The sequence below is a fragment of the Pimephales promelas genome, chromosome 7, assembly GCF_988280905.1.
Source record: "Pimephales promelas chromosome 7, fPimPro1.hap1.1, whole genome shotgun sequence".
Lineage (NCBI taxonomy): Eukaryota > Metazoa > Chordata > Actinopteri > Cypriniformes > Leuciscidae > Pimephales > Pimephales promelas.
Window position 1 is genome coordinate 6891875 of NC_142775.1, and position 20088 is coordinate 6911962.

A 20088-nucleotide genomic window follows, 5' to 3' on the forward strand; every position below is an offset into this window, starting at 1 on the left:
TATTGGATGCCCTTGAGGTGAGCCAAAACATACCAAAAATTTATTTTAAAGTGAACTGTCCCTTTAATTGTGCCCTATTACACAGCCTGATGTTGCTCATCTCACCTGTGGAGAGTAGATGCTCAGGTTCTGGAAGGGGTTAAGGGCTATGAGGATATCACCAACATACGTGTAGATCTGCAGATCCTGATACCGCTTCTGAAGATGTGTAATGATTGTTTCCTATAAAAGAGAGATGCTGCTGGAAATGTTTCTTTGTTGTGTACCGGTATACTACATAATTTGAGTAGACAGTTTAGTTTTAGTGTGTATTTCATTACATTTTAACATCAAATATGAAACAGAAGGAACTTATGTTGGAACTTGGAAGAAGCTATTTTTATTTTCATGATATCAGGCATTTTTAATCTTCTTTGAAATTGCATGCACTGATCATGCTCAATAAGTCCACCCTGCTGAAAAAAAAACAATAGAAACCATTACAGAATTCCTAATGGTTTTAATGGTTATAAAGGGAAATTTATTGGTTTTAATGGAAACTGTAATGGTCCTAGTAGGTCTCTATTGGTAATTTGCTTTCTTCTATTGGTGGCATGTTTTGTCTTTTTCTCTGTATTGGTTTTAATTGAAACTGTGATGGTCCTAGTAAGTCTCTATTGGTAATTTGCTTTCTTCTATTGGTGGTATATGTTTTCTATTGGATACCATTAATGACCAATAGAACACCTTTGAAAATTATAGGTTACATGTTGGTATCTACTGGACACCATTATGAACCATTGGGACTCCAATAAATTTAGTGTTTCCTTTGGTTTGATAATAATGATTTAATGTAGGCTACACATGATTAATAGGCTAGATACAGATTTTAAAAACTGGTCATAGCCATTGGTCAAAACATTGGTCCCATGTGATTTCAGGTTTAACAGCTCTTGTCGGGAGTGATCAGGTCAAAACCTGACCCACACACATAGGTTGTCCTAACCATTAAATATATTCAAATCATGACCAATACAAATTTGTAATGGAAACCATTAAATATGTTCAAATCATGACCAATACAAATTCGATGTTCATGATGTTCAAATCATGACCAATACAGATTTGTAATGGAAACCAATAAATATGTTCGAATCATGACCAATAGAAATTTGTAATGGAAACCATTAATTATGTTCAAATCATGACCAATACAAATTTTTAATGGAAACCATTAAATATGTTCAAATCATGACCAATACATGTTTGTAATGGAAACCATTACAAATCAGAACCAATACAAACTGTAATGGAAACCATTAAATATATCGTTACCAATACAAATTTGTAATGGAAACCTATACAAACCAATACATCCTAATAGAATATGGCCCAAACACACACTACGTAATGGACACCATTTTGTAATGGTTTTAATGGTATAATGGCTGATGGTTTGTAATGGTTTTGTAGTGGAAACCATTACCATTTCTGTAATGGTTTCTATTGTTTTTTTTCAGCAGGGCAGGAACTAATAAGATGTTGATACATTTTGATTTCATGTTGACTGATTAAGAAAGCGACAGCCTTTGCTTTAATTCCAGCTAGATCCTCTAAATACCTCATCTAAAACCTCCAGGTTCACCAGATCATCGTCAGGACAGATGTCAATGATCAGGGTTTTCCGCGTGTTGATCCGCTCATGCCTATAAAAGACAATACAGCAATGTTACAACAAAGATCTAATCAATCATAAACAATTAATGTTATTTTTTTTATTTTATTCTACGGAAATGCAAAACTCAGTGCCAGGACTCTAAGTTGTTCTGGGAGGTTGCCAGGGTGTCGTTATGCGATGGGGTGATGGATTTGGTGGATATCGTCGGCGTAACAATGAAAATGGAGTCCATGGTGGCGGATGATCTGACCGAGGGGAAACGTGTAGATGGTGAAGAGGAGGGGGCCGAGCACGGAACCTTGGGGGACACCATGTGTGACAGGGGAGGTGTTAGAGTTGCAGTTGTTCACAGAGACAAAGTGGTGACGTCAGAGAGGTACAGTAGGAGGTAAGTCAAAGAAGTGCAGTGCCAGAGATGCCAATAGATATAAGTTGATGGAGGAGGACAGTGTGATCTATTGTGTCAAATGCAGCGGAGAGGTCGAGGAGAAAGAGGATGGATATGGAACCAGAGTCGGCAGCAATGAGGAGTTCATTTGTGACTTCAAGACTTCAGGGCTGTTTCTTTGCTGTGCTGTGGACGAAATCCGGATTGAAATGTTTCATACAGTTGAGAAGAGTGAAGATATTGGTGGAGTTGTGTGTTGACGGCGCGTTCCAGAATTTTTGAGAGTAACAGGAGATTGGAGATGGGTCTGAATTGGCAGGGTTGAGGCCAGGTTTTTTCAAGAGGGGTGTGATGGATGAAAGTTTTAGCAGGGATGGAATGGATCCAGACATGAGGGAAGTGTTAAAGGGATACTCCCTTTTTTTTGGAAATAGGCTCATTTTACCACTCCCCCAGAGTTAAACAGTTGGGTTTTACCATTTTCGAATGTATTCAGCCAATTTTCAGATATTTAGAAGAATGTCAGTAACCAGATGGTTTCTGGTCTCATTGACTTCCATAGTATATATATTATTTCCTACTATGGAAGTCAATGGGACCAGAAACTGTCTGGTTACTCATATTCTTCTAAATATCAGAAAATCGGCTGAATGGATTCGAAAACGGTAAAAACAGTTTAACTCTGGGGGAGTTGTAAAATAAGCCTATTTCCAAAAAAAAGTGAAGTATCCCTTTAATGATAATAGAGATAAGAGGAATGAGAATTTGTTGACAGGATTTGAAGAGGGATGAGGGGATCGGGTCAAAAATAAGCTCCAACAATAAGTGAAATTGTTCACAAGCAAGTTTCAAGCTTCACAAGCAAGTTTTATTTACATCTTCCCACGGTTGAAACAGATTTTGGTAAGTTGTACTGTAACTTTCAACTTACCTTCTGATATTCATGCATGTTTTTCTAGATATAATTTGTATAAAAGTGGAAGAATAGACTCTGCACTGCTTGAACTGAGGCTGTCACATCACATTTAACAGCTTCAAAACGCCATTTATTGTTTGAATTTCATGATAAATATGACACTTTGTTACTTTTAAGAAGTATCAAAGCACAGAGCTATTTGTGATTAATTGGGTGAGAGGCTGGCTTAACTTGCCCTAACTAACTCAACACGAGAGATTTTCTATACACACAGTGTGAGTTGCAGTCGGTCATGTTTTACTGAACCCTTTTGATTGACGGGATATAATCGGCCCTGATCCTCGGCTGTTTTCAAACAATGTGAAAATAATTGCTTTTATCGGCCGTTACCGATTGTTGGCCGATACATCGGTGCATCTCTAGCTCCAACATTAATTAAACACACCTGAACCAGCTAATCAAGCTCTTACAAGGCAATATAAGGAACATTTAGGCAGGTGTAGAGACAAACTGGAGCGAAACCCTGCAGGACTTGAAACCTTCAATGTACACTATCATTCAAAAGTTTGACATTTGCATTATCTTTAACAGGAATTTTGTGAAATACTCTTACAATTTAAAGGGGACCTATTATGCCTGTTTTTACAAGATGTAGGCCTTAAGTTTCAGCTCAAAATATCCCACAGATAATTTATTATACATTTTTGAGTTTCGAGAAAAAACATGCAGTTTTCATGCATGTATCTTTAAATGCAAATGAGCTGCTGCACCCCGCCCCCTCACCCAGAAGAGGCGGAGCCTTTACAGCTCGTGCCTCAGATACTCTGCTAACTAACACAGCAACTGTATGGTTTTGATTATCATCTCTATTGCAGTCGACAGTTCTTCATCATCCTCAAAGATAATATTTGCATGTGTTTTAAAGCCATATCAGTCTAAACTTTTGATAAATGGTTTTCTGAGTGCACACATTCGAATCACACATACATAAAGCTGCCTGTCAGTTGACTTGTCCTGTGAGTAGCTCCCTTTCATGTATTATTGCGCATAAACTGTGAAATACACACACAATTATGTCAAAAACACAAAGTTCACATAAACACATTCGGTTATTTCCGTGAACTTAAACAGCAGGGAAAGACATCACATGTGTATTAGATTTGTGTATTAAAAAGAAAGCAGGGTAATGTACAATACCTACAATACCAATACCTGCTGTATGTGCCTTTAATATGAACCAAACAACAAAAAAGACTGAAAATCACTCACTGCTCTTCATTGAATAACTTTAGCTAGCTTTAATAAGAATACATTTCTTACTTGAGTGCTGCTGTTTAATGCTCTGGCGAGGAGATAAATATGGCCGACTGTGTATAGAGCTCACTAAAGGGGAGGAGCTATGCTAATAAGGCAGATTCCGTCGGCAGTCGTGGGCGGAGCCTGAATGGCTCATTTTGAGACACTGAGTCAGATTAATGGCTAAAGTAATATACAGAGTAGATAGATTTTTTTAGTGTATACACACTGGGGACACGTTATTATTTAGAACAAGAGTACTGTGCAAATGAAGGAATGTTGTTAAATCCTCTTTATCGCATTGAGTTCATCAGGGTTAGATTAATTCAGGACAGTGAGTAATTTAACCCTGAATCAAATAGATAGGCTAGTTAGAGGGTTAAGAGTACTAATATAACACTCTAGTAGTAGGATTCAGATGTATCTTTGTCTAATAAATCCCCAAATGCATAACTGAACTGAAATGGTGGTGTCATTTATTTTAAGAGCATTTTTTATGTTCAAAAACAATATAAAAGTATTTTTTGCATAATAGGCCCCCTCTAAAATATCTGTTAATATATTTTAAAATGTATTTTTTTTCCTGTGATGCAAGCTGAATGTTCAGCATTAGCAAAACATAATCCTTCAGAAATCATTCTAATGTTTGCTGCTCAAGAATTTTTTCTTCTTATTATCAATATTGAAAATGTGATTCATTGTTTTTCAGGATTCAGGATCCTAAAATGAATGCGCTTTATCTAATTTTATCTAAACCTAATATAAAATAAATAAAATAAATGTTTATCTTTATCTAAAAAATTGTAGCAACAAATTACAAGCAATATTATTAATTCAATTTAATAATAGAATTGAGTAATTATTAATCAAATTAGTTCCGTAAAGGTTAACCATTTAAAATGAGTAAAACATACCAAAAAAAAAAAAATGTACATTTAAGTCACCATTATGGTGATCGGTGTTTGTTTTAGGTTTGTTTTATAATGATGGTTTTCTCCTTTATTGATTCTGCTTGTTAACATCAGGTGTCTCCAATATTGGCAATATAAAATAAAGAGTTCTTAATTAATCTTTGACGTCTGTCTGTTATTCAGATATTTTAGTTCAATTGTTTGGTGTAAACTTTACTCATTTGAAATGGTTAACTTTTAAGGAATAATTCAATTAATTATTACTCAATTCTAATTTGTTGAATTTAATTAATAATATTGTCTGTAATCTGTTGCCACGATTTTATTGATTAGATATGCATATGCGTTTGTAGTAATTTCCCTTTCAGATGCTAAATTTATGGGGTTTAAATGAATCATGCAAGGTGATTTACTAAGGTTTGCTCTTGTCAATTTACTGGTATTTGTGTTATTATTTATTAAATGCTAATTTGCCCTGTTTACTAAATCTGGCCCTTAGTGTTAGAGGTTTGTTCAAATCCCTAATTCTTAATACAGTAAAAAAAAAAAAAAAAAAACTAAAAATGTCTGCAGTATCAGGATCTATGCATGTCTATTCTCTGGGGTTTAAAGGCTATTACAGCGCGTCATGAACGCACTTCATCAGGGTTTGACCCTCTATTGTATTTCTGACCTTTAGATCATGTGGAAGCAGCTGCTCTTTTCACAGCTCTTAAAACCCATCGGGCCCCGGGGACATGACAGCGTACAGACACAATACACTGCGCATTATGTGTGCGAGAAACAGGCAGACTGAGTGTGTGTGGCGCTGTTTCTGTGTGTGTATCAGTGTTCCCTCGCTCTGTAATCACTTCACTGATATTTGCCATCAGTGACTAAACAGAGAGAGCACAGCCAAGCTCATAATCTCATTACGTCTCTCTCACTGTCACTATCAGGTTAGCAGATTATGCGCGGCCTGGGGAACGAGGGGATGCAATCTGGCAACCCAGTGACTGTTTATTCACTATCAATCACAGACCGTACCAAGTTAACCCCTACTTTCTCAAAACAAGTTCAATCTGTCTTTATAGACCGTCCAGAACAAGAGTACTACTGTGGAAATGAAGGAATGTTGTAAAATCCTCTTTATCGCATTGAGTTCATCAGGGTGAGTCAGTGAGTCCTCATTTAACCCTGAATCAGAGAGATAGGCTAGTTAGAGGGTTAAGAGTACTAATATAACACTCTAGTAGGGATTCAGACAGATGTATGATGGTGTCATTTATTTAAAGTGCATTTTTATACCGGCCTTATATAAAATTGTGGTTTCCGGTTTAAATCTGTTTTGTACAGATTAAAAGTTAATAACTATCACCATAAAAAAATGGTGTTTAAAGAAACAGTTGATGTGCAGGTTTTTTATGGACATAAGAGAAATGATGATGCATATTTTAAAAAGACACAAAGATAAATGTTAAGTTATTTCAAAGAAATAGTAAAATTTAATAAAATTAATAAACTAAATTTATAAAATAATTGTTGTTTTATAAGCGGAAATTCTAAGTGAAACTAAGTTGTAAAAAGCAAAAAAAAAAAAAGTATATTATATTATATTATATTTAGGGCCGTGCAAAAGTTAATTGCGATTAATCGCATCCAAAATAAAAGTCTGTGTTTACATATATATTTGTGTGTGCTGTATATAATTATTTTGTATATATAAATACACACACATACATGTATATGTTTAAGAAAATGTGTTATTCCTATATAAAATATTTATATTTATATAATATAGATTATGTATTTATATATATATACAGAATTTAAGAGCAAATAATTCTTAAATATATGCATGCATGCATAGGTATTTATATATACAAAATAATTATATACAGCACACTCAAATATATTATGTAAAACAGACTTTTATTTTGGATGCGATTAATCGCAATTAACTTTTGCACAGCCTAATTATATTATATTATATTATATCATTGAGCAACATTAATTACAATTTTGGCATATGTCTATGGGAAAATATATTGATTAAGTATAATATATGATCTTTATAATATTTTTACTTTGAGTGAATGGTTTTGTTTTTGGGATAAGGAATATTTGTGATTATTATTAAATCAAAATTTAAAGTCTGAACCAAACCTAATAAATAAATATAACTTGAGAAAAAAAAAATTGGCTGTAACAAATTAGTTGGTCCAAGTGATTTTTTTTTCTGAGCGTACAAACGTTTTGTCTGTAATTAATACTTTTATTTAGCAAGGATGAATTCAGTTGATCAAAAGTAATGATAAGAGTAATGATACTGAAAATTCAGCTTTCATCAGACAAATAAATTATATTTTACAGATTCAAATAGAAAACAATTCATTTAAATTATATTATAGAACGGTTAGTTCCAATCCTTGATACTGATTGGTCAATATTAGTGTTTTATCTATGACCGCTTCACCCAACGGCTCTATGCATCACTGCGCAACACTGCAGTTCCTATGTTGTATTTATTTGAGCATTTATGCATATTACACATTGGAACTGTGGTCCATGGTCAGGGACTATTTTTCTCTACCGGAAGGAAGGCTTTTAGTGATTTTACTTCTTGAAAGTTGCACTAATAAGTGCTGTATCGTGAATAAGTAACGGCTGAAGGGGTTACTCCGCTTCGGGTCGTGCCTAACAACGCCCTTCAGCCGTTACTTATTCACGATACAGCACAGCCTCTGATACCTTATTTCTTACATAAATCACAAAATTACTGTGTTTACTGTATTTTTGATCAAATAAATGCTGCCATGGTGAACATGAGATTTCCCTTAAAAATATTAACGTTTGAACGGTTGCAATGCAGTCATTTTTTTTTTTTTTTTTTTTTTTGCCAAAGCAAATAAACAACAAATATATATAGGCCTCATCTATAATCATGCTGTTTTTCTTGTGAAAGCTTTTGAATACAGTATACACTGTTATATACTTACATTTGATAATCAGCAATGGACACTTTTAAACAAATCTAAAGGTGAATGTGAGCTAATATAACTCAAATACTGGCAGGGCTGCTTAAAAAAAATCAAAATTTTTTAAGCCTACACTCCCCTCGACAACATCTGCAGGTTTTGAGGCGTCTAAATGAGTATTTTGTATAAGAAGCCAGTGGAAACGCTTCAGAGATATATCGGTTTGACTTGACTGAACTCCTTGCTCTCAGGATCAACCTGAGGAGTTTCGTTCCTCCACAGATAACACTGCCATCTGCTGGAAAGAGACGCAGATGATAGATGACACAGTGATATAAAAAACTCTGATTCATTTCCACAGTGTCACAACAGCAAGTCTCATATTTACACGAGATAAATCCACTCTGCTTCTACAGAAGACAGTGATGAATGCAAGACAAGCTCCTCACAATGGTCAAGGCCTGCCAGATCTTTGCTCTGACCCTGAGAGGACTGAAAAACACCTCAGACCGTTTCCAAATGACAATCTATGACTGGCAGGCTATTATAAAACCAGTGGTGATGTTTAACGCTCTGCCTTTTTCTGAAACGTGCCGCAATCTGTTTCTCTGCAGCTCATGAACACATCGATCTGGTTTCAGAGAGGAGCTGAGAGGTCCCCTAACACTGTACCTGGTGGTCCTGGTCCTGCTGCCCACGTCTTGTTGCTCGCGGATGAGGACTGACAGCTGATTCCTCAGAGACGTGTCTTTCCCATGGGCCTGTTTAATGAACGGATGCTCCAGCAGATGCATCACCGATGGACGCGTCTCGAAATCTTTGATCAAACACCTGCAGATACCAGACGAGACATAATATGTGAACAGAGTCAAGACAAACAGAGTGAAAGAGAGCAGAGAAACAAGCAAACATGGAGCGTTCCATAGAAATGAACGATAAAAATCAGTAAAAGATCCTGTGAAATCCCGTAAAGGCCTTCAGGAAGGTAAGGCACAAGGTCACCTGTACATCTTCATAGAGCTCCAGTCTCTGATACGCCTCACAGAAAGCTCTCTGAGGTCTGAACTGAACATCTGACCGGCCGCCTCGCTCTGTCTCGCTCTCGCGTCACCATAGCGTTCAGTGCAAACACTCTTATCATGTGTCTTCAGGCTCATCTCTGTTGTTCTGAACAGTGGCCTGTCGTCGACCATGGCTTATGGCATTATTATTTCATTATGATCTTCTCAACAGGATTTATTTCATTTGTAGCTGTACCTTTGTGGAAAAAAAGTGTTCTTAATTGTATTGGATGTGCACTTATAGTGTGTAAAAGGATATTTTTCAAAAACTGTAAAAAAAAATAATCCTGCAAAAAACGGTAAACTGTATGGAAGCTGTGGTTGCTAGCATCATAGCGTAACTAAACGGTGTGTTACTGTTTTTGTGTTAGGGCATATAGCTGTTAAATTAAAGTTTTAGACTGTAGCTGACAATACGGTATTTAGCTGTAAATTTCAAAAACAGTAGCACACCGTATTTTTACGGTATGATGCTGGAAACCACAGCTGCCAGTAGTTTACCGTTTTTTACAGGATAATTTAATAATAAGATATTAAATTAAAAGCCACTTACATAAGTGTACATGACTTTTGTTAAAGTTAGTATATTTTAAATGTCCTCTATCATTACAAACATATTTAAAAAATACATACAAGTTTGAATGGAAATTATATTAAAGTATATTTTAGTTTTTGCTAATCTATTTTAAATACTTTTTACAAAACAGTCTCCATATTTCAAAGACAATATAAAGATTTACTTAAGTCCTGCTCAGAAGTACTCTAAAGTTTGGCTAATTGTATAATTAATATAAATTTAAACTATAATACATTTTAATTTAATTGCAATTAACAAAGTCAAGTATACATTCAGTTCGCACACAAGTAGTATGCACTTTTTAAAGGTTTAGTTCACCCTAAAATGATTTATTTACTCACTCTGGTGTTGTTCTAATGCAACCTATATCTCTTCTTTCTTTTTTGGACCAAAAAAAGTAAATTAAAAAAAATCTCCCGCTTTTTTCCCCGCTCGTCCATACAGTAAAACGGCAGTGAATAGCGACCAGCATCAAGCTTTTTTGTAAAAAAAAAAAAAAAAAAAAAAAAAGATGCAAAAGTATCACAGAATGATCCCATGTGCCACTTTATATCAAGTGTTCTGGGGTGTATGATAGGGTTTGGTGAAAAACAAACATAAATGTAATGTTTAATTTAACAAAAATCCTGACCTTGCCGCGACTGCTGGCTCATGAGACTCTATTAGATCCGCAGTTCACTCCCAGAGAAACACACAAGTTGTGAGAAATCAAGATAAAATGTGACATGTAATACAACAACAAGAAATCCCCCCCCAAAAAAAATAACTTGCTTTTTACTGCCGTTATACAAGCGCGAGCTGGGCACTTAAAAAAAGAAATCTCCTTTTGAGGTCCGAAAAAGAAAGAAGGGTTTGCGGTATTACAATAAAATAAAATAAAATAAAATAAAATAAAATAAAATAAAATAAAATAAAATAAAATAAAATAAAATAAAATAAAATAAAATAAAATAAAATAAAATAAAATAAAATAAAATAAAATAAAATAAAATAAAATAAAATAAAATAAAATAAAATAAAATAATGCCTTTCTCCAAATCTGTCCAGTTTGGATTTTTTCCCTTGTTTTCCTTATTTTTCAGTGTTGGTCTAAATGTCAGTGTCCTGCTTTACTCTAGACTGAAACTGCTGTAGATTGGGCCCGGGGGTCTGTCATTAACACACGGCATGAGGGTCTGAACAGCAGGCGGCTCTGATAGCAGAGGAGAAGACATTCAGCAGCACAATCACACACGCATACAGAACAACAGTGTGTGTGTGCGGTTATACACACAGGCGGAGAACAAACAGCCGGCACCTTGTGATAACACAAAGTGCCCATACACTTACTGTAGCACAAAACACACACACACTAACAGGATTTATGCGGCATAATTATTTCACACCAGTTTTTTATATATAACACCAGTTTTTAGTGTGATGTCTATAAAAAGCTTCATCTGGGTTGAAGAACATTTATTGTGCCAAACACAAATGCTGAGTAATGGGGGTGCTGTATATGTGTATTTTTCATGTATTTAATTAATGATCACATCATAATCAGACAAACAGATTCATACAAGTGAATATCAGTAATTTTGATAATGACTCTGGAGCATGTTGTGGACACTAACGCCAATTCAGCTTACTAAATACTCCTCAAGACAAGAACAATGTCTACTGAGGTGTTTCCAATAAAATTTCAGAAAACACAATGCAAGCTTCTGGTATCCTTTCCATGCAATCTGTTGGCAATCATTTACTACATGGCACAAGCTGATTAACCTCTGCTGATCCTAGATTCTATTTAATTGCTCAACATTTAAATAGTTGGTTTCACTTTAAAGGGGTGATGAACTGAGAAATCAAATTATCCTTGATCTTTTGATGTCTAAGAGGTCATCATATTATAAAAATATCCTGTAAGTTTCAGAACTGAAAACGTCCTTGTTAGTCCAATAAAAGCTTTTATTGACACCAGGCTCAGCAAACGACTCGTTTTTCAAAGTGGGTAACTATGATGTCAAAGAGGATAAAACACCACCCCCGCAGAAGAAGATCAACGCCTACTTCAACACGGCCGGTTTAGCCCCGCCCACCGATTCACACATTACACGCATATCTAAATAACATAGATGCCTACCTCGTGATGACAAACCGGATCGAACTACAGAGCGATAAATATTGTATCGCTGCATAAACTCATTATAATATGCAAAACTGTTATCCACTCACAGTGGGCGTTTACTTCCAAGTCTTCAATGCGAGACGCCCATAAAACCGAGCATTTTACTAGGCTCAAAACTATAGGGTAGAAAATAGCCTACTTTTTTATTTTGATGTTTTTCCAATGTAAAAACCAAGAAAACGTCATAAGTTGACCTCAGACAACAATATATATTTTTTTAAAAGCCAGTTCATTACCTATTATAATAGAAGTATATTCAAAGTAACATTATTTATTTATTATTTTCTCATCTTAAAGTCAGCATGAAAGTTGCAGTTGACTTCACTTTTATGCATTTCCCATAGAAATGGCTGATCAAACAAGGAAAAAAAGCAGGATGGGCCTATTTTTTTCCCCCATCCGTTTTTGAATGAATTGTGAAAAGTAAAAATCTGATTTAAAGGGTTAGTTCACCCAAAAATGAAAATTAAGTCATTAATTACTCACCCCCATGCTGTACCAACCCCGTAAGACCTTCGTTCATCTTCGGAACACAAATAAAGATATTTTTGATTGAATCTGAGGGCTGTATCACTCTTCCATAGACAGCCTGAGGGACTGCCTCTTGACGGCCCAGAAAGTCATTAAAAGAAAAGGTTTAAATATTCCATGTGCCTACAGTGGCTCAACTATAACTTTATCAAGCGACGAGACTACTTTTTGTGCGAAAAAAAAACGTAAATAACGACTTTATTCGACTTTCCATTACTTCTTCATGGGCGCATGCGCGAGAACTGAGACGAGACCGTTCTTCTTCGACTACTTTTTGTTACCGGCTGCTCACCGCTTAGGAGTTTTACCGCCCCCTACCGTATAAGATGACGTACTGCTTGTAAACAGAACGTTTTGCGCCTCCGGCTATATCAGTACGTCATCTTATACGGTAGGGGGCGGTAAAACTCCTAAGCGGTGAGCAGCCGGTAACAAAAAGTAGTCGAAGAAGAACGGTCTCGTCTCAGTTCTCGCGCATGCGCCCATAAGGAAGTAATGGAAAGTCGAATAAAGTCGTTATTTACGGGTTTTTTTTTCGCACAAAAAGTAGTCTCGTCGCTTGATAAAGTTATAGTTGAGCCACTGTAGGCACATGGAATATTTAGACCTTTTCTTTTAATGACTTTCTGGGCCGTCAAGAGGCAGTCCCTCAGGCTGTCTATGGAAGAGTGATACAGCCCTCAGATTCAATCAAAAATATCTTTATTTGTGTTCCGAAGATGAACGAAGGTCTTACGGGGTTGGTACAGCATGGGGGTGAGTAATTAATGACTTAATTTTCATTTTTGGGTGAACTAACCCTTTAAGTTATATATAGACCAGCAGTTCCCATTCCCAAAGTTGTTATCCTTGATGCCTTCCCTCCTTGCATATAAAATAAGCAGAGGAAAATGAAGAGAGAATGTCAGGAGAACATTTTAAGTTTCCACAGGTGTACTAGCCCACAGTACTGAGCCTTCAAAACCTTTTAAAGCGATGTTTCCCTGCACTAACCTTGCCTTGCTCAAGGGCACAATGGTGATAGTTAATGGCTCAACCATTGCGGTGCAGAAAGAACATCCAACCTTGAGTTTTAACCACACATCAAACCATCCATTTGTATGGCAAATTGTACACACTCATGAGCACTTAAAGAGCAGTCAGGATAAAATCCCACCGGCACACAGATACATGCACAAACACACTTTATGAATATGACTCCGTCTGTGCTTTTAATTCATCAGGAAGCGGCCAGCAGAGCCGCCACACTGACAAATGAACAACTAACACAAATAAATGAGTCAATTAGCATTCACAGCCCTCCTGCTGTACAAACAACATCCCTCTCTCTGATGTTTTCATTCTCAATAATGAAATAATAATCATTGCTCTTATACACACAGAGCGGGGCCTCTTTTATTTACTGTCTCTCTTGACAGGATTAGGCCGTATATCTGAGCAGCGCTTGTGGGAACTTCTCACTGCATGTTTTGCTCATGCAGAAATACCCAGCATTTTCTTTGTCGAGTGAAATTAGCTGAGCCTAGAGACAGAATAGAGGTAAAGAACCACAAAAAAAAAAAATGTATTTAGAATATCAGAATGAAGCAATCGATTTCAAAAATATCAAGTCATTTGATAGCACTAATTTGATCATACACTCACCTAAAGGATTATTAGGAAAACCTGATCAATTTCTCATGAATGCAATTATCTAATCAGACAATCACATGGCAGTTGCTTCAATGCATTTAGGGGTGTGGTCCTGGTCAAGACAATCTCCTGAACTTCAAACTGAATGTCAGAATGGGAAAGAAAGGTGATTTAAGCAATTTTGAGCGTGGCATGGTTGTTGGTGTCTGAGTGTTTCACAATCTGCTCAGTTACTGGGATTTTCACCCACAACCATTTCTAGGGTTTACAAAGAATGGTGTGAAAAGGGAAAAGCATCCAGTATGTGGCAGTCCTGTGTGCGAAAATGCCTTGTTGATGCTAGAGGTCAGAGGAGAATGGGCCGACTGATTCAAGCTGATAGAAGAGCAACTTTGACTGAAATAACCACTCGTTACAACCGAGGTATGCAGCAAAGCATTTGTGAAGCCACAACACACACAACCTTGAGGCGGATGGGCTACAACAGCAGAAGACCCCACCGGGTACCACTCATCTCCACTACAAATAGGAAAAAGAGGAGACAATTTGCAAGAGCTCACCAACATTGGACAGTTGAAGATTGGAAAAATGTTGGCTGGTCTGATGAGTCTCGATTTCTGTTGAGACATTCCGATGGTAGAGTCAGAATTTGGCGTAAACAGAATGAGAACATGGATCCATCATGCCTTGTTACCACTGTGCAGGCTGGTGGTGGTGGTGTAATGGTGTGGGGGATGTTTTCTTGGCACACTTTAGGCCCCTTAGTGCCAATTGGGCATCCTTTAAATGCCACTGCCTACCTGAGCATTGTTTTTGACCATGTCCATCCCTTTATGACCACCATGTCCCCATCCTCTGATGGCTACTTCCAGCAGGATAATGCACCAGGTCACAAAGCTCGAATCATTTCAGATTGGTTTCTTGAACATGACAAGGAGTTCACTGTACTAAAATGGCCCCACAGTCACCAGGGGCCCCATTTATAAAACTTTGCGTAAGATTTGCGTCAGAAGTGGCGTACGGATGAAACATAGGACGTGCGTACGCACAGAAATATTCGGATGTATAAAACCGTGCGCACGCACATCCTACGCATTTTTCCCTTCATAAATCACAATCAATTCTAAATGTAGCGCAGCTTCTGCGGCTTCATGTCACGCCCATAGTTGCCCAAAAATAGTCCGTGAAACGCCCACAAGTTAATATTCATCAATTGCGAAATCATGTTAAACACAGAGAGGAATTAACAAAAAACGTAACTTCACTCAATGTCAAGTAGAAGTTATCGTTGGCAAGGTGGAAAAGAGGAGAAAAATGTTGTTTGGAGGGCACAGTGTGGGCATTACTAATGCCAAAAAGGCACTTGAGTGGCAAAAGGTTGCAGACGCCGTAAATACTGTGTCCTCACAACCTCGGACTGTAGCCGAAATAAAAAAGAAATGGTCGGACATCAAAGTCCGTCTAGTCATTAATTCAATCAGAGAGGTGGCCAAGGAGTTGAGCGAAATCAAGACTGTCCTAACTGAAATAAACTGCACAATGAGGGAATTCTTGAATAAATAAAATATTTTTTCCACACCTTTTGTTGTGAAGATGATGCGTTCATTCCGAATCCTTCCATTTAATCGCCACATCTTCTAACAGCGCGAGATCAGCCACTGTGCGTCATTATACGCATTGTGATGGGGCATTTTATTTAAATCCATTTAATTCTGCATCTGACAAGCTACGGATATCGGTTTTAATCTAAATTGGAAATAGTTCAGCGCAAATATAATTTCTTGCAGCTTTCTGAATGGTTGAGGAATGGTCTGAATGGTCACGTCATACGTTATTTTATCAAAAATAAAATAAACTAAAGGCATATGCATGAATACCATGATTCTAAAGCTGAAGAAGATATTTTTACGATGAAAACGACTTTCCCCTGGGGACAAATAATAGGCCTACATCTACCAATTTATCGATCTATCTATATCTCCATAATTATCTATCTGACTGATATCTAATTGCTAAATCTGCTCCGTTAGACGGACATATTGGCGAGAATATCAGTTTTGTACATTATTTCGTTCTGTTTACCATCTTATTTATGAGGATGAATTGTATATATGCCAATATTATTGAAGAACATTTTTTTTTTTTTTTGGAAATATGTGTTAATGTGCATTTCTGTTGCAGATCGATCAAACGGGTGTTCGTGTAGGCTGTTAATTGTAAGACTTTCTTTGTGAAGTCTTCGTTTTATTTATGAGAGGCAGTATTGCCATTTATTTTACACAACCGTCTACAGTTTCACACACTTTCACGTGTTTTTCCACCTGCCGATGGTGTCGCCATTTCTCATTTCACCCGTTTTTGTGCGTACGCCTGGGTCAGAGCTGGCGTGAAGGACCGAACATTTTACCGTCAAGTTTGCTTTTTATAAATACCAACTATTGCGTAGAGAGCGGCGTACGCCTTCTTTTGTGCGTACGCAACGTTTATAAATGAGGCCCCAGATCTCAACCCAATAAAGCATCTTTGGGATGTGGTGGAACGGGAGCTTCGTGTCCTGGATGTTCATCCCACAAATCTCCATCAACTGCAAGATGCTATCCTATCAATATGGGCCAACATTTCTAAAGAATGCTTTCAGCACCTTGTTGAATCAATGCCACGTAGAATTAAGGCAGTTCTGAAGGCGAAAGGGGGTCAAACACAGTATTAGTATGGTGTTCCTAATAATCCTTTAGGTGAGTGTATAAAGATAGTACTAGTCTAGTCTTTCTGTTCGTTTTGTGTCAGATCTTGGTTTGGTTGTTCTTTTGGTCTTGCATGTCTTGGCTCCTCCTCCTTGTTTGCTCATTCATCTTCTTGTTTCGCTAATTATTTGTCCCCTCCTTCCCTTTATATTCCCTTTGTTAAAGGGTTAGTTCACCCAAAAATGAAAATTAAGTCATTAATTACTCACCCCCATGCTGTACCAACCCCGTAAGACCTTCGTTCGTCTTCGGAACACAAATGAAGATATTTTTGATTAAATTTGAGAGCTGTATAACTACCACATTGGCTCCTAAGGGACTGCCTCTTGACGGCCCAAAAAGTCAATCAAGAAAATGTTTAAATATCCCAAGTGACTACCGTGGCTCAACTATATGTTTATCAAGCGACGCGAATACTTTTTGTGCGAAAAAACAAACAAAAATAACGAGTTTATTCGACTATTTCTTTTCTTCCTTGTAGGCCAGAACGAGACTTCCTTATAGATTTCCACCACGCATGCGCGAGAATTGCGATCTGAAGTGGTGTAAGTTGGTGTGAGCAGATCGCAAATCTCGCGCATGCGTCGTGGAAATCTAAGGAAGTCTTGTTCTGGCCTACAAGGAAGAAAAGAAATAGTCGAATAAACTCGTTATTTTTGTTTGTTTTTTCGCACAAAAAGTATTCGCGTCGCTTGATAAACATATAGTTGAGCCACGGTAGTCACTTGGGATATTTAAACATTTTCTTCATTGACTTTCTGGGCCGTCAAGAGGCAGTCCCTTAGGAGCCAATGTGGTAGTTATACAGCTCTCAAATTTAATCAAAAATATCTTCATTTGTGTTCCGAAGACGAACGAAGGTCTTACGGGGTTGGTACAGCATGGGGGTGAGTAATTAATTACTTAATTTTCATTTTTGGGTGAACTAACCCTTTAATCTTGTTCTGGTTTGTTATGCGTGTCTTTTGTCTCTTGCTCTGTCAGTTGAATAGTACTATTTGCTGGTAGCACTAGCAGCACTAAATCTGCATTGAGAACTTTTATTCAAACAATTCACAAAAATGTAACCGTTCAATAATGTAAACAATTGAAAATGCTGGAAAATCTCATTGTCAAATGCTTTCCACCAATACACATTGGCCACAATTAACGGCACCCTTTTATTCTTTTGCCAAGGTAAGCGCTCTGAGTTTTCTCAGAGTTACCAAATTCCTATGAATTTGTATGAATGACCTAAAAACCCACCCATGGGTTTAGAAAAATCGGAATTTGTACAAGTGAGGTCATACGAATTCATACGTATGAATTCGTACGTATGACCAATCCCTGACCCCGCCCCTAAACCTACCCATCACATGGGTTTAGACAGATCGTACGAATTCGTACAAGTGAGGTCATACGAATTCGTACGAATTAGCCACCTTTTAATCACTCGTACGAATACATACGAATTGTTTGTGAGATAGCGTTGGCTTGACGCAGGAAAAAATAAAACCCAATGCTAGTAAGAAAACACATCAGAGTGAGAGTTTCCTCAGTACAGGGACAGAATGATAAAGCTGTTGTACTCACTGAGCAATGAAGTGGCTAAAACTCCTGCACCAGTGCTCAGGGTGGCGTAGGGTAGGCGATGGGTTTCTGCAGATAAAACACACAAAGACACAACAGGCTTGAATGAGACAGAAGCAAACGTATTGGTCTGACCTCATTTAGTGATGGTAAATAAATTACAAATCTAAAGGGACAACTGTGTTTGTTCAGAACAAATGTCTGTTCGCATTCATCTTTTTACACAAAGAAAACCAGAAAACACAAACACGTTATTCAGGTACAGATCTGTGCCAAAGAACAGCTATTCAGAACTGCTTCTCTATAAAAGGCTAGAAATCAAATACTTTTATCTCTCTACAGTCCTGCACTAAAATCAATATGTTCTTTCAGCTTTTCTTTATGCCGTCACAATCAAAATTCTCCCAGAAATTCATAGATTAATTGCAGATTTCAGGTTATAAATGCAGCATAGTGTTGCTATGTGTTATTATTCTGACAATGTTTGCTTTAGAACTTCAGGAGGCAGCCTTAGTATCATTGATGGACTATTAGAGTTTTTTTATGTTTAATATCAGGTTTATGATTTTAATTTTATATTTTCAGTTTTTTTAATTTTTAGCTTTCACGTTTTAATAATCATGTTGTTTTTATTAGGTTTTAATATGCAAGTTTTAGTTTTTAGTCTTAGTTTATTTAGTTTCAGTTATTTTAGTATTTTAGTATTGTACGTGGATATAGTCTGTTAATAACAAATAACACCTTCTAGTCATGGATAAGATTAGTGAACTAGTCTATTTTATGAGGCTGAAAACTAGGTCACCTGATCGCTAAAGGAAACACTGATCACCATAATGGTGATCAAACTTTTGTTAATTCTAATTTTAAAACTGGTTAGTAATAAGTGAAGCTGCAATGCTGTTTGTGGAGTTGTTTAATCATTCTCTGCTGATGTCTTAAGAGATTTAAGGCTGCTATCACAGACAAGGCTTAAAGGGGAAATGAAGCGGTGAATCAAGTTTACATGATTTACAAGACGGATTTCCAATATAATCAACAATTATATAAGAAACATTACAAATGTAAACATTTAGAAGAAAAAAAGAAAAAAACTTTGTATTTTCGCTGCCAGGGCGCCGCCATTGTGCAGTTGACGTCACAGGGTTGGTTGGCTCAAGTTTAACAGGCTCTGGGCATTGAAAATCACGACATCAAACTGTGTTTACACCAGTGTTTTGACCGCGAACGACTAATGTTAGGTACAGATATTAGACAAAAAGACGACGTCTCATGTTATATGTTGACAAACTGCACATAGAAACATTGTTCGCGATGTCTACCGTCAGATATCCCCGTAAGTTACATTGCTGTGTAGAACAGTCAGTGGTGGTTTGGGGAGGAGAGCGGGTTTGCAACGCTAACTTACCAGGTGTCAGTGTGGCTGTTGTCCTGCGATGCCCTCCGTGTCAGAGTCCATCTGTTGTCAAGAGGTTGATCTTGAGCATGTGTTGCGTGGTCAATTCTGCATCACCGGCGCGTACGTTTACCATGCTGTGCCGGGAGGTAGACGTGTGGAAGCGGCGATGCTTTCCCTGAAGGATGTCAGAGCGGAGACACTTTTTCCTAGTATATGTAGGCTGTAGCTAACGTTACTAGCACTACCAGTGCGAAAATATGGACGTTTCATTTCCCCTTTAACAAAT

At 37.1% G+C, this 20088-nt stretch overlaps 1 protein-coding gene across 1 annotated transcript in view; it reads right to left on the reverse strand.

Moving 5' to 3' along the window:
- Window positions 1-20088, reverse strand: part of myo3b (myosin IIIB) — a 212167-nt gene that overhangs the window by 148698 nt on the left and 43381 nt on the right. Inside the window, exons 10-13 of the mRNA XM_089132995.1 lie at window positions 18410-18475; window positions 8798-8956; window positions 1601-1685; window positions 106-222 (exon numbers count right to left, since the gene is read on the reverse strand). Coding sequence (XP_088989121.1) covers window positions 106-222; window positions 1601-1685; window positions 8798-8956; window positions 18410-18475 — 427 coding nt within the window. The remainder of the gene's footprint in view (window positions 1-105; window positions 223-1600; window positions 1686-8797; window positions 8957-18409; window positions 18476-20088) is intronic.